The 22,532-nt window shown below is 46.6% G+C and overlaps 3 protein-coding genes across 6 annotated transcripts in view; all 3 read left to right on the forward strand.

Moving 5' to 3' along the window:
* Positions 1-2,513, forward strand: part of cdc14ab (cell division cycle 14Ab) — a 38,387-nt gene extending 35,874 nt beyond the window's left edge. For all 4 annotated transcript variants that reach the window (XM_031574218.2, XM_031574219.2, XM_031574220.2 and 1 more), the window contains one exon: positions 1,843-2,513. In XM_031574218.2, the coding sequence (XP_031430078.1) occupies positions 1,843-1,872 (30 nt within the window). In that variant the 3' untranslated portion in view covers positions 1,873-2,513. The remainder of the gene's footprint in view (positions 1-1,842) is intronic.
* A 20-nt stretch (positions 2,514-2,533) lies between these two features.
* Positions 2,534-7,013, forward strand: gpr88 (G protein-coupled receptor 88). The gene has a single exon (XM_031574231.2). It carries the CDS (start codon positions 5,642-5,644, stop codon positions 6,734-6,736), a length of 1,095 nt encoding a protein of 364 aa, XP_031430091.1. The 5' UTR covers positions 2,534-5,641; the 3' UTR covers positions 6,737-7,013.
* Positions 7,014-9,158: 2,145 nt separating this feature from the next.
* vcam1b (vascular cell adhesion molecule 1b) lies at positions 9,159-22,377 on the forward strand. Its single transcript, XM_012841932.3, has 10 exons — positions 9,159-9,440; positions 9,682-9,957; positions 10,183-10,482; positions 13,555-13,815; positions 14,126-14,401; positions 15,539-15,814; positions 17,385-17,714; positions 18,195-18,470; positions 19,973-20,233; positions 20,707-22,377. Exons 1-10 carry the CDS (start codon positions 9,398-9,400, stop codon positions 20,865-20,867), a joined length of 2,460 nt encoding a protein of 819 aa, XP_012697386.2. The 5' UTR covers positions 9,159-9,397; the 3' UTR covers positions 20,868-22,377.
* Positions 22,378-22,532: the final 155 nt, after the last annotated feature.

Consider the following 22,532-nt stretch of genomic DNA (forward strand, 5'->3'; position numbering starts at 1 on the left):
GCTATTGACATGAAATTTTCACCAGATGTTGGTAACAACCCAAGTAACCCATACATACAAATTAAACACGTTCAGAAATTAAGTTATGTATAATAATGTGAAATGACACAGGGAAAAAGTATTGAACACGCTTACTGATATTTATTCAATACTTTGTACAAAAGCCTTTATAGGTAATGACAGCTTCAAGACGCTTCCTGTATGGAGAAACTAGTCGTATGCATTGCTCACGTGTGATTTTGGCCCATTCTTCCACACAAACAGTCTTCAAATCTTGAAAGTTCCCTGGGCCTCTTCTATGATCTCTGATCTTCAGTTCTTTCCATAGATTTTCAATTGGATTCAAGTCAGTTGATTGGCTGGGCCATTCTAGCAGCTTTATTTTCTTTCTCTGAAACCAATTGAGAGTTTCCTTGGCTGTTCACTTTCTTGCTGAAATGTCCACCGTCGTTTCATCTTCATCATCCTGGTAGATGGCAGCAGATTTTTATCAAGAATGTCTCGGTACATTTTTCCATTCATCCTTCCTTCAATTGTGTGAAGTTTGCCAGTACCGTTAGCTGAAAAGCAGCTCCACACCATGATGTTCCCACCTCCAAACTTCACTGTTGGGATGATGTGCAGTGCCATTTGTCCTCCAAACATGGTGTGCATTATGGCATCCAAAGAGTTCAAATTTGCTCTCATCTGACCAGACTATATTCTCCCAGTATTTCACAGGCTTGTCCAAATGTCGTGCTGCAAACTTTAAACGAGCTTTAACATGCTTTTTCTTCAGCAATGGAGTCTTATGTGGTGAGCGTGCATACAGGCCATGGCGGTTGAGTGCATTACTTATTGTTTTCTTTTAAACAACTGTACCTGCAAATTCCAGGTATTTCTGAAGCTCTCCACTGTGGTCCTTGGCTCTTGGACAACTCTTCTGATAATTATTTTCACTCCTCTGTCAGAAATCTTGCGAGGAGCACCTGGTCGTGGCCAGTTTATGGTGAAATGATGTTCTTTCCACTTCTGGCTTATGGTCCAAACAGTGCTCACTTGAATATTCAGAAGTTTAGAAATGCGTCTGTAACCAATGCCATCAGTATGTTTTGCAAAAAGAAGGTTACGAAGGTTTTGAGAGAGCTCTTTGCTTTTACCCATCATGAGATTTTTCTTGTGTGACACCTTGGTAATGAGACACCTTTTTATAGGGCATCAGTTGGGATATTAATTTGCACTGACAAGGGGCTGGATTGCTTTCTAATTACTGATAGATTTCAGTAGTTTTCTTGGCTTTCCATGCCTTTTTGCACATCCCTTTCTTCATGTGTTCAATACTTTTTCCCTGTGTTATTTCACATTAATACACATAACTTAATTTCTGAATTTATTTGTGTTGGTTTCTTTGTATGTATTGATTACTTGAGTTGTTACCAACATCTGGTGAAAATTTCATGTCAATAGCACCTTTGGAAATATTTTTACTGAGAAAAATGGTGACTTGTTCAATACTTATTTTACCCGCTGTATATATATATATATACAATGCTGCTTGAAAGTATGTGAATGTCTTGAGCAGTTTAGAGTTTTCTGTTGTTTTACCATGATTTTCCTATTTTATCATCACCAGTTTTCCATATATAAAATGTCAGGTTTATGTTTATCTCTGTGTGTGTGTGTGTGTGTGTGTGTGTGTGTGTGTGTGTGTGTGTGTGTGTGTGTGTGTGTGTGTGTGTGTGTGTGTGTGTGTGTGTGTGTGTGTGTGTGTGTGTGTGTGTGTGTGTGTGTGTGTGTGGGGAGGGGGGGTGTATATGTGTGGTGTGTTCTGTCTGTAACCTCTGTTTTGTTTCTCTCCTGCAGTCCCTTCAGTCTGAATATGTTCAGTACTAAAGCTGCCACCCTAAGCTGAGCGCGGACACACACACACACACACACACACACACACACACACACACCGACTGACCTGTGGACCCAGGACATACCCACCAACCAGTGGATTCACACATGGACTGCTATGAAGAATCCAAATCCAAATGGCTACTCAATGCTGACCTGAACCTGGACTCTGACGTTTGCCCCCCCCCCCCCCACCACACACACACACACACACACACACACACACACACACACACACACACACTTATGCTCTTTCTTTTGCAGACACACAGGAACAGGACCCTTTTTCAATCACCCTCTCTTCTGTCACTTTTACTATAAGATAATGAATATAACCTCAAAACACACACACACCTGGAGCTAATGGTCGGGGACTATGAGGAGAGGGGGGATGCGGAGTGCCCCCCCACCCACTCTGGTTTTCTGTGGAGTGTGGTGATCAAGCACACGCTTCTCTTACGGAGAGGACATTTGTCATTTTTCAAAGGGATTTTCTAAGACTTTATCTGCACTCTGCTAATACACTTCCTCCATTTGCTTGGCATCATGTTGCTAGTCATGTTTGTGTAAATGCTTTATTTTTTTGTCATTGGAATGATGTGTTTGTTATAACATTGTGTGTGTGTGTGTGTGTGTGTGTGTGTGTGTGTGTGTGTGTGTGTGTGTGTGTGTGTGTGTGTGTGTGTGTGTGTGTGTGTGTGTGTGTGTGTGTGTGTGTGACCTTGTGTCTGAGTAGCACACATTAGGTCATTGCTCCTTATCAAGGCAGGTTGTCCCAGGCTGGGGGTGTTTTTGAGGGTGTGTGACAGACAGTGAGTGTGTGAGTGCGTTTTTGAGGAGTTGTTGAAAAGGTGTGTGTGGTGTGCCTGTAGTGGAGAGACTGGGAGAGCTAGCGAGTTACTCTTCATAGCGCCTGATTTTCCCCATCTACTGTATATTCCTGGGGCTGTGTGTGTGTGTGTGGTGGGGGGGTGCTCTAGACACCAGCAACTGTAATGTGACTGAAAACCAGACTGCAGACCCAACACACACTCATGTCTGCACACACACACACACACACTTCCCCCATCCCACCATTACACACTCATCTGATCCTCTCTTTCACACACACACACACACACTGTCTCTCACACAAGCACACTCTGTCTCTCTCTCACACAAACACACACTCTCACACACACACATGTTCTCATTACTGTCTCCCCCTCACAGCTCTTTATGATGTTGCTCAAACAGCAGAGATTGTCTTGTCAGTACAAACACACACACACACACAATCTTTGATAATGTAGCTCGAACACCAGTAGCATGTCCCCCAGCTTGGGCCTTAAATTGAGTGCAGTATATTTTTAGCCGTCTCTCACAACCCTTTGTGATACACAGGTCTTTATATAGCACACACACACATACTTTGTGATACACAGGTCTTTATATAACATGGGCCCAGAAGAGGACTACTTTTTAAACCAGCTTTGATGACGAATGCTGCTTTTCTTTTTTTGGTTTTCTGACGTGAATGTGCAAGCAGGACAGAGACGGAAACACTGTTTGTGTGTTTGTGTGTGAGGGATCTCTCGTGTGTTTTATGTCTGACTAAAACCCGGTGAAGTGTGTGTGTGTGTTTCTAAAGCGCCCCCGCAGGACAGAACAAATGCATCGGGGCTAGAATCACCTGCCAGTCACACACACACACACACACACACACACACACACACACCTTAAACAGTAACCCTGTCTCGTGTCCTTCTAAACCGTCACAGACACCTCCACCGTACTCTCACACACACACACGAGTTTCAGCTGCACTCTACACTTTGTGTCTGAAGGGGGAAGACACAACGACAGAAACCATGACAACGGCAGCAAAGTGTTTGTTGGCTCCCTGTTGTGGTGGCGCTCTGTCCATTCCTGTCTGTGTCCCCGTGTGGGTTTTGTCCATTCCTGTCTGTGTCCCTGTGCGGGTGTTGTCCATGCGTATAGATTTAGGCTGGGGACTCTTACTGATTGAAGTATTCTACCTCTTTGGAATATACAGAGAATAGCTGTAAGATATTGTTTGAGGTATATATATATATTTTCCAGCAGTATGTAAAAAGGTCTAACTGTATTGCTCTAGATCAGTATTTTTGCTTGTCATGAGAATATCCAGAGGCTTGTAAGCAGATGATTAAAGTATATTTGTTTTGCACTGTGCCCCGACTACAGATGGAGGGATCATAATAAAAAAAAAAACTAATTTTAAACAAATCAGTGTGTGAAAACAAAAGCTCCTTTTCTCTCAGATCATTATTTCCACACCAGAACGAATCCCTCATGTTTGTGTGTGTGTGTGAGCAAGCTGATCGCTGGAGACGCAGAGAACACACACACATATACACACACATAGGTACCCGGGAAAGAGACACACACAGACCAACTGCAGACTTGCAAACATAGGGACACTGGAGAGACACACAGCTAACCGCTCAGATGGGTAAGGGTTAGTTAACCGCCAGACAGACAGAACCCTTCACAGTGCCAAGCGGAACCCCTCACGGTTCCAGACGGAACCCTTTACAGTGTCAGACAGAACCAGAGGAACCCTAATGGGCTCAATAGTGGACCCATCAGGATTCCAAATGGAATATTTAGCTTTGGTTTCCGAAGAGGTTTAACCTGAGAACATGCTATCCATGCCAACCATGCTACCATGAAGTTTGACCTCACAGGGGTAAATGGGGCAGTAAGGCTCCATCAGGGCACACTGGGTATGGGTCTTAGGGTGGCAAGGGAGAGAAGATCACAAGCTCCTCATCATCATCCTAAAGAGATTGCTGAAGAACTTCTATAATATAGAGCCCTGACACAGCTGGACTACACCAGCCTTCTACAACAGTTCCTCTGAGTTCTCTAGGCATTCATTCTGTGTTGTTCTTTAGCTCTGTTCCAGAGTTATCATCGGAGTCTATCCACCTACGCAGCGCCATCCTCTCTGTCCACCGTCTTCAGGCGTGAACGCGAAGCCATTAGGCTTTCTTTAGGGCCGCGCGCTGCTCTTTCATGTTGCCGCACGAGTGGCGCTGCTAAAAGCTCTCGCTCTACAATGAGCTCGTGTCCGCAGTCACACCTTCAACGCGCTCCTGAGATGAGATGATTACCGTTAAAATAATGTCTCGTCCGCAGAAATGTGCAGCTTTGTAAAACATTTTCACTTTGAATAGAAAAAGTAATCAAATAATCCATTTAATCTTAATGGTAAAAAAAAATACTTGTTGAAATCAAGCTTTTTGGTATGTATACTTTGTGGTATGTATTTCCAGTGGTAACCAACAATGTATGGAAATCATTGGAAATTACCTTTCTAGAGAATGAAGAAGTATAGTTTGTCTGACCCAGCCGGTCGCAACTCTGGCTTGATGAATGAGGCGGACTGGTTAAACACAAGCCGTTAATGACACGCGGGGCCGATGCGTTTTAATGGGTGTCTATTATAATCCTACCACGCGAGGCTTTGTAGACAGGGCGCATAGCTGATGACCTGTCCACGCGGCTGTGCTGTTTGTTGATTTTTTAATAATTAATGAGGTGGTCGTGAGGCTAGTTACCCTCGACCACTTCATCCGCTCGCAGTTCAAGGGCAGCGCCGCTGAACCTGCGCTGCTGTCTTCACGGCAGCATCAGCGCAGGCAGCTGCAGTATCACAGGCAACTCCGCAGCACAGCTCAGTCCAGCTCGAGCTTCTCCCTCAGTAGCGCCGCCTGAGAGGCGCCATATCAGATGATGCATGAAGTTATCTCTTCGTCTTATTCTCTCCACAAACAGCACGGATTCAGTCATGCCCAACGAGTCGGAGCGACTGGTCGAATGCGATAATGGACGCGGTCCGCGCGTCTGCCTCGCCACTCTCTACACGTTCATGGGCGTGACGGGCACCGTGCTGAATCTGATGGTCGTTTACCTGGTCGTGACCTTCAAGAAACTCCGCACGGCCAGTAATGCCTTTATTGTGAACGGATGCGTGGCCAACTTGTTGGTGTGCGCGTTCTGGATGCCTCACGAGGCGGTGATCCTGTCAACTAGGAGCTCACCGAGGCTGTGGTACCAAGCGTTCAAAGAAGCCCTGCTGTTTCTGGGCATCACCGCGTCTCTGCTCTCTCACTCTCTCATTGCTGTCAACAGGTACGTGCTCATCACCAAAGTGCCCGCCACCTACCAGTCTCTCTATCAGAGACGAAACACGGAGTGGATGATAAGCGGCTCGTGGCTCATATCCGTGGGCTGTCTCATGCCCTGGCTCACAACATCTGGGTATCAAACGGAAAGATGCGCGAGCACTCACACTGCTACAGCATCCTTCACCGCCGGGACATCTGTCCTGGCAAACTCTTCCGCGTGCTCAACATTGGCCTGTACGGTAACCGGACAGACGGCGGTCGTACTTTACTGCTACTTCAAAATATTTAGAAGGGTTCAAACCAGCGTGAAACGGGTCAGTATCTTACATTTTCAGATCGTGAACAATCTCCCTTACTCTTTCCCGCGCAAGGACAAGTGTCTTGGGCTGTATGTGCTCGCGGTGTGCTTCGTGTTCTTCATCACCACGGAGCCCATGCTGTGGGCGCTGGTGGCGGGATTCTTCGTGGAGGTGCCAGCCGCTCTCGGTGCCTCACTGTGGGTCATTTTTTGTACGCTCTTCGTTTCCAATCCGTTTTTGTACACGTGGAAAAACGAGGAGTTCAGGAAATCTCTCCGGTCAGTAATGAGAGGGGACTTCTGGAAGGGGCCGACGGTTGGAGTCGAGCCGATCAATATCAGCTCAATCTCCCATATTCTGCCACGACAGAACAGCCGTATTGCCTTCCTGGGAGATATGAGATGAACAGTCATCAATCAACAAATGAAGCAACAGACGGTTTATTGTGTCACTTACATTTCATGATTGTATTGAATTGATTGTTGGGGGGAAATAGTCATAATTTGTCTATTAACAAGTGATTTGTAACAGTATTTTGTATGGCCTGATTTTAAGGTGGCCTTGTATTTGATATCCAGCTTTGAGTATATGGCGCAATGTATTTTCTATGTGGCAGTCTACTAGTTGTATTTAAGATGTACTTATTTATTTATGTTCGAATAAAAATGTCTGCTACTTGTTATTCTTACTAGGACTCTATACGTATAAATAGACCAGACCCCGCTCTCAAGCATTCCTTAATTATTTTCATTAAGATGGCATCCTCTGGATTTCTACACAGAATACAAAACCCTTTGCGCCTATAGCTGCACACGGCACTCACTGGTTGAGTGTGTGTGTCGCCTTACTCAAGGCGAATGTTGAGCGTGACCTCCCAAAAAGGTCAAAACCCCCTTAATCACAAGAGCCAGAGTGTTACAAACATAAAAAGTTGAAGTCAGCTAGACTCAAGGTTCTGATATCTGGTGAAAACAGGTTTCAGTCACTTCAATGACAAGGGTTTCCTTGTGTTGTGTTTTTAGCTATTTTGCCATATTTTGGATGGGTCTGCCGGTGTGAGGCGGTGTGTGTGTGTGTGTGTGGAGGGGTTACTGCAGTTTATTTTCTGTGGTGCCTCCCTTCCTCTGTCATCGGCTGGTTTCCAGAGTTTGAAGACGCCGAGCACAAAGTGACAAGACACTCAGTGTGTGTGTCGCCCTACTCAAGGCGAATGTTGCGTTACCTCTCAAAAAGGTAAAAAAAAAAAAAACACAAGCAGGAAATCAGACACAATGTACTGAACACCCATTTTTATCACAAGAGCCAGAGATTTAAAAACATTACAAAATAAAACGTGCTTTATTTAGAGATGATGGATGGAAGAGGACAATGATGGCTGGGTGTGATTTAATAACGATAATACACTTTATTTGTATAGCACCTTTCATACACAGAATGCAGCTTAAAGTGCTTTACATTTGAAGCATTTAAAACACAGAGATGAAAAATGAAAACAGAAATAAGTGCAAATATGTGTGAGTTACCAAGAACACATCCACCCCTGAAGTCTCAATTGTGGGGTCTGTAGACCACACTGCGAGTGGTGCCCTAACCACTCAGCAAGGCTTATCAGAACACTCAGCAAGACTTATCAGAGCTCTGCAAAACACCTAGATCAGACCCTGCCAGGTCTATTATTGGTACTGTGGGAGGGCTCTGATCCGGCTCAGACGTGGGTCAGACCTGTGCCAGATGTGGGCCGAATGCGTGAGTCAGCTGCTCTTAGGGTTCTTATATCTGGTGAAAACAGGTTTCAGTCACTTCAAGGACAAGGGTTTCCTTGTGTTGTGTTATTAGCTATTTTGCCATATTTTGGATGGGTCTGCAGGTGTGAGGCAGTGTGTGTGTGTGTGTGTTTGTGTGTGGGGAGGGGTTACTGCAGTTTATTTTCTGTGGTGCCTCCCTTCCTCCGTCATCTGAGTTCCAGAGTTAAGACGCCGAGCGCAGTGTGACACGACACTCACTGGTTGAGTGTGTGTGTTGCCTTACTCAAGGCGAATGATAGTGTGAACTCTCAAAAATGTCAAAAACCCACAAGCAGGAAATCAGACACAATGTCCTGAACACCCATTTTAGACACATTTAAAAACATAAAAAACCAAAACGTGCTTTATTTAAAGATGATGGATGGAAGAGGACAATGATGGCTGGGTGTGATGAAATAATAATAATACACTTTATTTTACATTTAGTCATTTAGCAGACGCTTTTGTCCAAAGCGACGTACAAGGGAGAGAACAGTCAAGCTAAGAGCAATAAAAAGCATGGTGTAACAATAAATAAAACACCTTTAAAACACAGAATGCAGCTCAAAGTGCTTTACATTTAAAACAAAAACAGATGAAAAATGAAAACAGAAATAAGTGCAAATATGTGTGCGCTACTAAGAACACATCCACCCCTGAAGGCTCCATTGTGGTGTTTGTGTGTAGACCACACCGTAAGTGTTGCCCTAACCACTCACAAGGGTTTCCTTGTGTTATGTTGTTAGTTATCTTGCCACATTTTGAATGGGTCTGCCGTTGTGAGGCGGTGTGTGTGTGTGAGAGTGTGTGGGGTTGTCATTGTTTCCTTCTTCCTTCATCGGCTGTTTCAGAGTTTGAAGATGCCGAGCGCAGTGTGATATTTTCGGAAACAATGAGGACTGAAAGAGAAAGTAAAAAGAAAAGGGGGGGGGGGGGGGGGTATGGGAGGAACACTGTATCAGTAAAATATCCTAAATCTGGCAGATCTCTGAACTCGGGAAAAGTGGGAAGCGCGATACTGTTTAGAACAGCAGGGGGGGCCCTTTTGCTCTCGTTAGGAATTGTCTGCACAGGGGAATTTCTGCAAGGGACCTTGGGTATTTCTATGGGGGTGTGGGTCTCATTGTGTACTGCCCCCGACGGGTATCTCCCGAGAACACCGTATAAATAAGAGGTGGCGTGCAGAACCAACTCTAACTTGGAAACTTCTACCTGTCTGAACCACCTGAAGTAAATCATCACTCAGAGTTTTGGCACCCGTTCTGAATATCGATCGCATACAATGGCTCCAGCTCTATTTTGGATTTTATTTTTTCCAGCAACTGGTAAGATGAACTTTTATACATAATTCATTCCCAAGACGTAGGCTTACAGATACATGTTTTGTAAAGAATGCACGAATGCACGACATATACAACTACATTAATAGTGTTATTTAATTATGTTGACTAATCGTAATGAATGGAACTTTGCAAGAAAAAGGCTGAATTAGGCTACTTCACAACTTGACCATACATAGAATAAGCCAAGGATAATACATTCAATTCTATTTTAATCTCTTTTTAGTCTTTTCGTTTGTGGTCGAGGTGTCCCCAAAAAATGCCATGTTCAGAGTCGGAGACCAAGAGGAGGTGAGGTGTACCATGAAGGACTGCGCGCACACTCCCGAGTTCTCCTGGAGAGCTTTGGAGGACAGGCCGATGTACGTGAAAACCACAACTCGCGGCTCAGAGTCAGTCCTTACCTACGAGTCGGTTAAAAGAGATCACGAGAACCGTCTGATATGCACAGCTTCATGCGGGGGAGACTCGAAACAGAAACAAGCCACGGTGAAGGTGTACTGTAAGTCAGTCAACCTCTTCAGCGTTACAGGCAACTCATAAATATAATGTTCAAAATGCTTTAGCCTGCTTAATGGTAAATTATTCATCAGAGCCTAGGTGTCACTGAATAGACATAACAATCCCACGACTTTTCCAGTTCTGCTCTGCCGCTACTGAATAACCAGCACTATGTGGCCACACAATTTCATGGGTGAACTCTAATGTGGGTCTTCGTGTTCCGCAGCGTTTCCTGAAGCCCCGGTGATATCGGGCCATGAGCGTCTGGTCCTGGGCAAGGACGCCACGCTGAGCTGTAAGGTGCTGGACGTGTACCCGGGGCAGGAAACGGAGCTAGAGTGGCGGGATGAGAGCGGTGTGTTAGAAACTCACAGGGGCACTGAGAGCATGCGCACCTTGGAGTTAAATGTCACCGTCACCCCCACGCGTGAGGGCCGCAACATCACCTGCAGAGCATTGCATCACATGCGGGGCGTCCCTGCTGAAAGGAGCTCCATCCAGACCACTGTGACCCTGTCTGTGCCCTGTGAGTCTACTTTCCTTATGTCTTCAAAAAGTCACAGTCTTAAAGCACTACCAGCGTCAGATAGCAGTCTAACTGAGGAGTCCACTGGCCTGACATGTAGGTTAAGTGCAGTTATACTTGCTTATTGTGGCCTCCACAGGATTTGTTTCAGCTAATTAGCGTAGTGAGCTGTGCTGTGGTGTGCTGTGCTGTAGTGTGCTGAGCTGTAGTGTGCTGTAGTGTGCTGAGCTGTAGTGAGCTGTAGTGTGCTGTAGTGAGCTGTGCTGTAGTGTGCTGTGCTGTAGTGAGCTGTAGTGAGCTGTGCTGTAGTGAGCTGTAGTGAGCTGTGCTGTAGTGAGCTGTGCTGTAGTGAGCTGTAGTGTGCTGTGCTGTAGTGAGCTGTAGTGTGCTGTAGTGAGCTGTGCTGTAGTGTGCTGTAGTGTGCTGTAGTGAGCTGTAGTGTGCTGTAGTGAGCTGTGTGTAGTGTGCTGTGCTGTAGTGTTCTGTAATGAGCTGTGCTGTAGTGTGCTGTAGTGAGCTGTGCTGTAGTGTGCTGTAGTAAGCTGTGCTGCAGTGAGCTGTGCTGTAGTGAGTTGTGCTGTAGTGTGCTGTAGTGAGCTGTGCTGTAGTGTGCTGTAGTGTGCTGTAGTAAGCTGTGCTGTAGTAAGCTGTGCTGTAGTGTGCTGTAGTAAGCTGTGCTGCAGTGAGCTGTGCTGTAGTGAGTTGTGCTGTAGTGTGCTGTAGTGAGCTGTAGTGTGCTGTAGTGAGCTGTGCTGTAGTGAGCTGTGCTGTAGTGAGCTGTAGTGAGCTGTGCTGTAGTGAGCTGTGTTGTAGTGTGCTGTGCTGTAGTGTGCTGTAGTGAGCTGTGCTGTAGTGTGCTGTAGTGTGCTGTAGTGAGCTGTAGTGTGCTGTAGTGAGCTGTGCTGTAGTAAGCTGTGCTGTAGTGAGCTGTAGTGTGATGCAGTAAGCTGTGCTGTAGTGTGCTGTAGTGAGCTGTAGTGTGCTGTAGTGAGCTGTAGTGTGCTGTGCTGTAGTGTGCTGTAGTGAGCTGTAGTAAGCTGTGCTGTAGTGTGCTGTAGTGTGCTGTAGTGTGCTGTAGTGAGCTGTGCTGTAGTGAACTGTAGTGTCCTGTAGTGAGCTGTGTTGTAGTGTGCTGTAGTGTGCTGTAGTGTGCTGTGCTGTAGTGAGCTGTGCTGTAGTGTGCTGTAGTGTGCTGTAGTGAGCTGTGCTGTAGTGAGCTGTAGTGTGCTGTAGTGAGCTGTGCTGTAGTGAGCTGTGCTGTAGTGAGCTGTAGTGTGCTGTAGTGTGCTGTAGTGTGCTGTAGTGTTCTGTAGTGAGCTGTGCTGTAGTGAGCTGGGCTGTAGTGAGCTGTGCTGTAGTGAGCTGTAGTGAGCTGTGCTGCAGTGAGCTGTGCTGTAGTGCAGGGGTCCTCAACCTTTTTTGCACCACGGACCGGTTTAATGTAGGCATTATTTTCACGGACCGGCAGATAAATACAGCAAAAATAAAATAACGCGACCGGCATAAAAACGAATGTTAAGTGCATGAAAAATACAACTCACCATTGTACTGACTTGTACTTATATACTCCTATAAAGAAGTGGTTCTCAAAGTGGGGGGCGCGGACACTCTCCCGGGGGGGCGCGATGTCACAGACGGAGAAAAAAAAACGTCGAACACCTATGACTGTTGTGTTTAGTGAAAGCTCCCTCCGTGGCGAAATGCAAAGGGCTGGACTGACACAAACAAATCAAATACACAGTTTCATTTCTGATCCACCAATAAAACGGAGAGTTATCATTTGAACGCGAGTTGCACCTATGCTTCCGTGTATAAAATGAACTGCAGAGACAATTCTGGCATTCATGAAAGTTTTCTCATCTGGGATTCGTTTTTAACTTGGACCAGAATTTAAGAACGCTAAATAGCAGTGGTGAATCAGCCAAATTGTTTATAAGGGCTTCATTTGTGAGAAACCGTTGGTGATTGCGTTCACGTCAATTCTACAGACATCCTCCGATTTAAATAATTATAAAAATTAAAAATGAGAATATTTTAATCATTAACAATTACATTTCACATTTAAATTTATGCTTCTAAGAGGCATCGTAATGTTCTAAAAAAGCACTACACGAACACTGCAAATATAAGTGAATAAATAAATAAGCATTATGGACACATTCTGCAACAGTAGCCTACCTCCACCTCTGCACTGGTGAAGTTAGGTCTGTGTTTAATCCACCGGTGCTTGCTTTCTGCTTTGACATGATTTTGATCAGTCTGAAGTTGATTTCGCGTTGCTGTGGAGTCTGTGGATTGCGCACACGTCTCTTCAGTTGCATGCCTCTAAGGACGTTTGTTTCTTACTCATTTTCGCTAGTTTGCTTGCTTGTTTTTTGAGTAACATATCACGTGACCGAGAAAAGGGTCTTGACGTGTCAACAGGCACAGGCGAATGTTACATCGGGGAAAATCCGGTTGTTTTTCAAAATAAAACACCTTTCAGACTCTAATAATTAATACAACGGAAATTATATAAATTATTTATTCTTTCTTTGCGGCCCGGTAGGAAATGCCTCACGGACCGGTACCGGGCCGCGGCCCGGTGGTTGGGGACCACTGCTGTAGTGTGCTGTAGTGTGCTGTAGTGAGCTGTGCTGTAGTGAGCTGTAGTGTGCTGTAGTGAGCTGTGCTGTAGTGTGCTGTAGTGTGCTGTAGTGTGCTGTAGTGAGCTGTGCTGTAGTGAGCTGTAGTGAGCTGTGCTGTAGTGTGCTGTAGTGTGCTGTGCTGTAGTGAGCTGTAGTGAGCTGTGCTGTAGTGTGCTGTAGTGTGCTGTAGTGAGCTGTGCTGTAGTGTGCTGTAGTGAGCTGTGCTGTAGTGTGCTGTAGTGTGCTGTAGTGAGCTGTGCTGTAGTGTGCTGTAGTGAGCTGTGCTGTAGTGAACTGTGCTGTAGTGAGCTGTGCTGTAGTGAGCTGTAGTGAGCTGTGCTGTAGTGAGCTGTAGTGAGCTGTGCTGTAGTGAGCTGTGCTGTGCAGTAAAAAGCGCCCCCTGCTGGGATCAGATCCTAACTGCTGTTTGTGATGCTCTCTGCAGATGCTCCGATTGAGGTGCAACTGTCAGGGTCTGATGAGGTGGAGGTGGGGGCTACACTCACCCTCAGGTGCTCAGCGGTGGGAAAGCCCCTTCCCCAGGTACAGTGGCGTGGCCCTCAGTCCGCCGGGCAGTGGCTGCAGGATGAGGGGGGCTTGGAGCTGGTGGTCCACAACGTCACCCACGCCAATGCTGGGCAGTACGAGTGCCAGGCCAGCAACTTCCTGGGCCAATCGAAGACCAGCCTCTTCGTGATCGTTCAGGGTAAGTACCGCAGGCGAGACCAAACTCTCACCCCGGCGGAGACACGACTTCTCAGATGAGGCAAAGACTAATGTAATGTGTACTGTAATATTCTGTATTATCTGATATAGCAAAGACTAATGTAATGATGTGTAGTGTAATATTCTGTATTAGCTATTAGTGTCCTGTGATATTATTTATTATCCATGGATGGGTGAGCGAAAGAAAAAGAAAATAGAAATAGAAATTAGATGACATTGGATCTGCTGGATCTGTCGGGGAGAGCGTTCCTTCTGCCCTCTCATTGACCTCCCTGACCTCCCCTCGCTAGGCCCCCCCAGGAATACGTCCCTCACACTGAGCCCCCGCCACCCCATCAGGGAGGGGGAGTCTGTGACCCTCTCCTGCAGGACGGTCAGTGTTCCCGTGGGGGAGGTTCGTCTGCTGCATGACTCCAAGGGGAAGATGACTAAGATGCTGTCCGTAAAGGGGAGCGAGATCAACTTCACCCTACCTGCGGCTCAGCTCAACCAGTCTGGACTCTACCGCTGTGAGGCCTCCAACGACTACGGCAATCAGACCAACAGCACCCAGCTCACCGTCACAGGTCAGACTCTCAATCAGCATATCCAGAACCAACCAGCCGACCACTGATCTTATTCGAAACTTCCAGACCCTGCCAGCCGAGCTCGGTTCACACTTAGTGAACAAAATTAATGTAATTAGCTGAGCTCCCACTGATCATATGCTAGGCTCAACTCCTGCTCTGCTCACACTAATCACATGCTACACTCAACCAACTGAGCTCTGCTCACACTGATCATATGCTAGACTTAACCAACCGAGCTCTGCTCACACTGATCATATGCTAGACTCAACCAATCGAGCTCTGCTCACACTGATCGTATACTACACTCAACCAATCGAGCTCTGCTCAGAGTGATCATATGCTAGACTTAACCAACCGAGCTCTGGTCACACTGAACAGGTTCAGCCATTTAAATGTGGCTCGCACTGACAAAAAAGAATAAACACACTTGACCAACCAATCTTTTTGTACACTAAATTAATTTTACACCTAATCCGGCAACTTCTGCTCGTAATAACTTCTGCCACTTTGCCTTATGCAAGCAAGCAAAGTGTCTATCAAAACCCTGGTGTCTGTTTGTTAGAGAGTGAGAGGGAGGCGTAGGAGGTACCTTTTGGAGCGTTTGGCTTCCTGAGTCAGACAAGTCCAACGGCCAAAGGCTCAGAGAATCACAGAAAGTCACACAAATTAGGTTTTTTTATGGCTGTGGGCAGACTTCGGTCTAAGTCACTGGCCAGCAATCTATGCTGCAAGTTATTTGACATGCCTTGAACAAAGTCGATTTGTTGACAGTAGCTAGGTGAGAGGACTTAGATATTAACATGTTTATAATCTCCTGCACTAATAATTTCATATCTCCAAACTAAAACTTTATGTGTGTGTGTGTGTGTGTGTGTGTGCGTGTGTGTGTGTGTATGCGTGTGTATGCGTTTGTGTGCATGTATGCATGCGTGTATGTGCGTGTGTGTGTGTGTGTATGTGTGTGTGTGAGTGTGTGTGTGTGTGTGTGTGTGTGTGTGTGTGTGTGCTCTCCCATTCACTGTATTTGGACCTATAAGGTAGGTTTACTTAAAACATATCATGGAGTAACCTTGAGAACTGACCTTCATGTTTGACCTTGAAGAATGACCTTCGGCTTCTTGTTCTGCCTGTCAGCTTACCCTCTGCAGGTGGAGCTCCTACCAGTGGGTGTGGTCACAGCAGAGATAGGCTCCACCCTGTCCCTCACTTGTCAGGCTTCGGGGTGCCCCCTCCCCCAGCTGTCCTGGGGAGCCCCATCGACCGAGGGGGTGCTGAGGGGGAACTACACCGAGGGCCCCCGTTCTGAGTTGAGCCTGAAGGTGAACGACCCCGCGCAGGAGGGCGTGTATACCTGCCACGCCCGCTGCGGCTCCATCACCGCCTCCCGGCAGACGCGGGTGAACCTGTTCTGTGAGTACCTAATCCAAGGTTCCTCTGAGAACTACATCTGGACTCCTCAGGGTTCTGGTTCCTCTGAGAATGAGCACATCATGGCTATGTTCAGACTGTCAGTCAAAATCTGATTTATGTGTGTATGCGACTGGAATCAAATTATATGTAGCAAGTTTGAACTGCCAAAAATCACAGGACTTTTGCTCGTCATTACTATAGCATCCAATGTAGATATGCCTTGGATACTACAGCAATGACTGTTGGATGCTAAAGTAATGGCCATTGGATGCTATAGTAATGGCCATTGGATGATATACTAATGACTGTTGGATGATATACTAATGACTGCTGACAGGACTGACTGAAGCCCAGCTGTGGGACGGAGGCCAGTCTGCTAAACACAGTGGCATAGGCACACACACACACACACACACACACACGCACATACACGCATGCATACATGCACACAAACGCATACACACGCATACACACGCATACACACACGCACACACACACACACACACACACACACGCACACACGCACACACGCACACACATATACACACGCACACAGTGGCATAGGCCATCAGCAACCTCGTGTAGAGTTCTGTGTGTGAACTTCCGTTTCCATGACAAACAGCAGACACAGCAAGACGCGGGTGGAAGTCTGACCTTCCAGATGGGGGTCAGAGGTCAAAGCTGTTTTGGTGTTTACTGAAGGATACTATGTTCACTGATGAAAGACACACGTTAATACACAAACACACACAAGTTAAAACCCCAGTTTTCAGTGACCCTGAAGTTGAAATGATGTGAGTCAACATGAAAGCTTGCTTGAGTGGTCACTGAGAGGCAAGAGAGGGAGTGCGTGTGTGTGAGGCAAGCTCAGTGTCCACCCCTGCATTTCAGAGAGGGAGTGTGTGTGTGTGATGGGATCACTGTCCACCCCTGAGTTTCAGAGAGGGAGTGTGTATGTGTGATGGGGTCACTGTTCCTCCCTGTACAGAGATTGAAAGGAGGGGGAGTGTGTGTTGTGCTTTAGTGTGATAGACTCATGGGTCGTGTCATTGTGGGGGTGATGTGGGAGACGATCTCTAAGGGAGAGAGCCAAGTCCAAACTCAGCAGAGTAAGTAGCTCTGTGCTGTTCACATGGAACCCATCAGTACACCCCTCCCCGGTGCCCCCCCCCCCCCAGGGGGTCTCTGATGAAAGGCTGTTCTCACTGCAGGGTTGGGTTCCATGTGTTACTGAAATACTGCATTCAGCCTTTTAAACTGGAAGTTTAGGTTCATATTTTAGTCCTAGCTGTCAGTTTCACTTATAAATCTTAGACTTTTTCACTTTTGATCTTAGACTGTTTCACTTTTAATATTAAACTTTCCCTCTCCTCTCCTCCTCTGCCCACGCTCCCTTTCCTCTCTGTCTCTCTGTTCTCCTCTCCTCTCCTCTCTTCTCCTCTCCTCCTCTGCCCACACTCCCTTTCCTCTCTGTCTCTCTGTTCTCCTCTCCTCTCCTCTCTTCTCCTCTCCTCCTCTGCCCACACTCCCTTTCCTCTCTGTCTCTCTGTTCTCCTCTCCTCCTGTGCAGCCTTCCCTAGTGTTCCCATCATTGAGCGCTCTGGATCCCAGCTGGAGGGGGGAGTCTCCACCTTCGAGTGTGCGGTGACTGACGTGTACCCCCTTGAGTCCTTCCGCATCCTCTGGCTGTATGGAGAAGAAGAGCTGCCCCAGCAGACCCCCCCTGAGACAACCCTCACCCCCGCCCCCACCCTCACTGCCACCCTTGTGTCCAGCGTTTCCATGGTGATGAAGTTGTCTCACTTGGGCCACCCACTCACCTGTCAGGTGGAGCTGCAGATGGAGGGCGTCCCCAGTGGGCAGAGGCGGCGCTCAGCCGTCACCCACATAGACGTGCACCGTGAGTGTCTCTGATTGGCTCATTTTTTACCGCATCCCTCACAGCAGCTCAGCGCATCAAGGCCAGATCAGGGACAGGCCAGATCTGATCAGGGTCAGAACTGTTTCACACCATATCAGGACCAGATCAGGGCTAAATCAGGGCTAAATCAGGACCAGATCAGTGCTAAATCAGTGCTAAATCAGGGCTAAATCAGGACCAGATCAGTGCTAAATCAGGACCAGATCAGTGCTAAATCAGGGCTAAATCAGGGCTATTTCAGTGCTAAATCAGGGCTAAATCAGTGCTAAATCAGGGCTAAATCAGGGCTAAATCAGGGCATTATCAGGGCACCTACTCCACAGGCTCACCAGTCCACATGGTTAATGATGGTTGATGATGGTTGATGATGGTTGATGATGGTTGATGATGGTTAATGATGTAGTTACAGTGTAAGAAGGGCTGTGTAACATGATCTCTTTTTCCTGTTTCTGGTTACAGACCCCCCCAGGAACACGTCCCTCACGCTGAGCCCCCGCCACCCCATCAGGGAGGGGGAGTCTGTGGCGCTCTATTGCAGGACGGTCAGCGTTCCCGTGGGGGAGGTTCGTCTGCTGCATGACTCCGAGGAGGGAGTGATGGAGCTGCTGTCCGTAAAGGGGAGCGAGATCAACTTCACCCTGCCTGCGGCTCAGCTCAACCAGTCTGGACTCTACCGCTGTGAGGCCTCCAACCCCTACGGCAAACAGAACAACAGCACCCAGCTCACCGTCACAGGTCAGACTCACAGCTACTACACCGGTCTCATCTCATCTCATCTTATCTCATCTCATCTCCTCTGTCGTCTTATCTGATCTGTTATCTCATCTCATCTCTCCCATCTCATATCCTCTGTCATTTTATCTTATCTCATTTCTCATCTAATCTCATCTCATTTTTCCATTTTATCACATCTCATCTCATCTCATTCCTAATTTAATCTTATTTTATCTCGTTACTTATCTCCTTTCATTTCATTATCTCATCTTTCAATTTCATCTCTTACCTTTTTTCTTCTCCCCTTCTGTTCCCATCTTTTCTCATCCCCCTTTTTCTCATCCCTCTCCTCCAGAGTGGTTTCTTCTCCTGTTTCTCATGTACGACTTCCTCTGCGTGGGCCGTCTCCCTCAGAGACTTCCTCTAACTCCTCTCTCTTTCTCTCTCACACACACACACACACATCTGCATCTGGAAATCTCATGTTGCCCCGTGCACTCTCATGACAAACTTCTCAAATTTCTTGTTTCACACTCTTTCTCTCACACCCCCCTCCCCCCTCCACATACACACACACAGGCACACACACACATACACACACACACACACACACACACACACACACACACACACATACACACTTTCCACATGATCACCTACAGTATTTCAGAGTTGAGTGAGTGAGTTTCTCTACTCCTGAGCCTGCTGGGGGTTGTATAACTCTGAACACTAGCTTGGGGTTGTAGAACTCTGAACACTAGCTTGGGGTTGTAGAACTCTGAACACTAGCTTGGGGTTGTAGAGCTCTGAACACTAGCTTGGGGTTGTGGAACTCTTAACACTAGCTTGGGGTTGTGGAACTCTTAACACTAGCTTGGGGTTGTGGAACTCTTAACACTAGCTTGGGGTGAAATTGTCTTGCTCTCCAAAGTTCGTCATGCATTCTCAGCCAGATGGTGCCCATTTGTCATGTAGGCAGAAGATTTAAACTGCAAGGAAGGACGTGTTTGGGGTTCATATGTCCCTCTTCAGTTTCTCACAGTCAGTTCTGAGGCCTGTGGGGTTAACATGTTCATGTTTGTGGCTAACCCCTTATAATACCACTTTAACACTTCATAGGCTAAAGACCAGCCCTTATAATACCACTTTAACACTTCATAGGCTAAGGACCAGCCCTTATAAAACCACTGGGAGTAATCCCCCCAGTAATCAGTAACCCTGGTGAAGTAATCACCCTAGTAATCCCCCCAGTAATCAGTAACCCTGGTGGAGTAATCACCCTAGTAAACACCCCAGTAATCAGTAAAGTCCAGTAATAGTTCATCAGTACAGTATCGGTCATCAGCACTCCAGTATTAATTAATCAGTGCTGTAATCAGTCATCAGTACTGTAATCAGTAATCAGTAATCAATCCAGTCCAGTCTAGTCCAGTAATAATTAATCGGTGATGTAATCAGTAATCAGTACTGTAATCAATAATCAATACTGTAATCAATGCCTCTGTTGTAATGCTCCCCTGCAGCCCCGCCCAGGAACACGACGGTGGAGGTGTTACCTTCCCAACGGGTGATGGAGGGGGAGAACGTCACCATCTGCTGCCGATCCATCAGCTTCCCCCCTCCCATCGTCACCCTCACCAAACTGGGCAACGGCACCGAGATCTCCTCCTGGAGCGGAACCTTCCTACTCACCAACCTCACACCCAGCGACGCCGGAGACTACCAGGTCAACTTCACCAACGACCTGGGCAACAACACCCAGGTTTTCACCATCAGCGTGATGGGTAGGTGGCGCCAAAGAGGTTAGGTTAGTGGGTGAGTGAGTGAGTGAATGAGTGAGTAAGTGAGTGAGTGAGTGAGTGAGTGAGTGAGTGAATGATTGATTGAGTAAGTGATTGAGTGAGTGAATGATTAGATGAGTGAGTGAGTGAGTGAGTGAGTGAGTAAGTGAATGATTGAGGGATTGGGTGAGTGAGTGAGTGAGTGATTGAGTGAGTGAATTAGTGGGTTAGTGAGTGAGTGAGAGAGGCAGTGATTGAGTGAGTGAGGGAGTGAGTGAGAGATTGAGTGAATGAGTAAGTGAGAATTGAGTGAATGAGTGAGGGATTGGGTGAGTGAATGAGTGGGTGAATTAGTGAGTGAATGAGTGAGTGAGTGAGTGAGCGAATGTGTGAGTGATTGGGTGAGTGAATGAGTGATTAATGCATTTGCATTTCTGTGCGTATCTCTGCTCACTGTCGTGCGTTTTTGTCTGTAGAGAGGAGATTAACACCCTCTAGGAACTGGGAGGAGTTGTTGATCCCCGCCGTTGTCATGGGAACCACACTGGCCTTCGCTGCTCTGCTGCTGGACTACGTTTTCCGGGCCAGAAGGAAAGGCTCCTATGAGCTGGCCAAGTGCAACCCCAGCACAGCCTGAACACTCCCCTCATGAACACTCAGAGCTCTACAACCCCAGCGCTTCCTGAACACTCCCCTCATGAACTCTCAGAGCTCTACAACCCCAGCACTGCCTGAACACTCCCCTCTGTCTGTTTTAAGTGAGTTCATGTACCCTCATAAAGACTGAGTGAATGCAGATGGACCACATCCTCACTGTGTTCATGTCATGCAGCAGCACGAACACTCCCCTCTCACCCCTATAAACACTCATGGCTCTTCAACCCCAGCTCAGCCCAAACACTGCCCTGCCAGAGGTGCCCATCGGTCTGGCTGTCTGAAGGAAACCCCTCAAGCTGTGGGGCCATTGCCGTGTCTGCTTTACAGATTGTATACATGGGTCTCTGTACTCTATATGTGCGTGAGTGTACATACGGTATATATCTGTATATACTGTATATGACTGACTGTGAGTGTGATAGTGTGTGTAAGATATATACTCTATGCTGGTGTCATTAGGCAGCTTCTAAGCAGTTTTTGAGTCAGTGCTGGATTTTATTTTCATTTCAATCAAACAGAATCGCACAGTCTGACATTTTCACTTGTTACCATGACAAACGGTAAACCTGCAGCTTTTAGTCCGGCGAAATACTTATGGCACATTTCCACTATGGGGTGAAACCCCAATGTCTGGGGAAAAGCCTCTGACTGTTTTGTTTCCATCTCTATGGCTGGACTGGGACCATGGCCAAAACGGCCTCAGGTCGGTCCTGGAGTGGAGCAGAACTGGATTGGGGCAGGATTAGTCTCAGACGCGTACAGGTGTAGAATGGACTGGGGCAGGATTAGTCTCAGAATGGTACAGATGTGCACTGGACTAGGCCAGGACTAGTCTCAGACGCATACAGATGTATGCAGTGACGTCATGACATGGCTCTATGGTGGCCCTCTACCCTGTTGAAAATCAAACCAGTTCTTAGAAGGTGACTCAACGCACCAGCTCAGAAAGAACCTAGTTTGCGTTGGTGGTAAGGGAGTAGATGTGGCCCTGATCTGGCCCTGATCTGGCCTTGATGTGGCCCTGATCTGGCCCTGATGTGCTTTGGTTGAGTTTTGGCTGACTAACCCTAGAGACCAAAGAGCAGCCCATACTCTGGACAACATGTGCTCTATTACATCACCAAGCACACTTCTGTGTGTTCTCTGTGTGTGTGTGTTAGTCCAGTCATGTGTATCTGTGTGTGTGCATGTGTCATTCGTGTGTCTGTGTGTTGTGTGTGTGTCAGTCATGTGTGTTTGTGTGTGTGTGTGTTGATAATTCAAATATTCAAATATTTAAATAAAACACATGTAACCTTCCAACAGCACATTGGTCTGATGTTAGTTTAGTTAAACCTAGCAATTGTTATCTGTTTTTACCTGAAAAATCTATTTTTGTAAAATATGTGTACATTTGTAATTATATACTGAATATTTCACTGAAAATTGACTTATATTTAATATTTACATTTTAATTTCATGTTGACCTGTATTAAATATTTACATTTAAATTTCTTGTTGACCTGTATTACAGTTTTTTACAATTGAATAAACACTAAAATCAAAAGTATTACACAATTATCAAAACCTACACTCAAGGAGCAAAACATCGGCCCAGATTTGCACCACTATAAGCACATGTCAACCTCACACTTTTTGCAGAACA

Source organism: Clupea harengus, chromosome 10, assembly GCF_900700415.2.
Source record: "Clupea harengus chromosome 10, Ch_v2.0.2, whole genome shotgun sequence".
Lineage (NCBI taxonomy): Eukaryota > Metazoa > Chordata > Actinopteri > Clupeiformes > Clupeidae > Clupea > Clupea harengus.

Excerpts from the sequence above, each read along its gene's own strand:
- gpr88 (XM_031574231.2), top strand. The coding sequence starts at position 5,642 with ATGAAGTTATCTCTTCGTCTTATTCTCTCCACAAACAGCACGGATTCA.
- vcam1b (XM_012841932.3), top strand. The coding sequence starts at position 9,398 with ATGGCTCCAGCTCTATTTTGGATTTTATTTTTTCCAGCAACTG. Across the intron at positions 9,441-9,681 it reads TTTATTTTTTCCAGCAACTG|TCTTTTCGTTTGTGGTCGAG; the intron begins GTAAGATGAACT and ends ATCTCTTTTTAG. Across the intron at positions 20,234-20,706 it reads TTTCACCATCAGCGTGATGG|AGAGGAGATTAACACCCTCT; the intron begins GTAGGTGGCGCC and ends TTTTGTCTGTAG.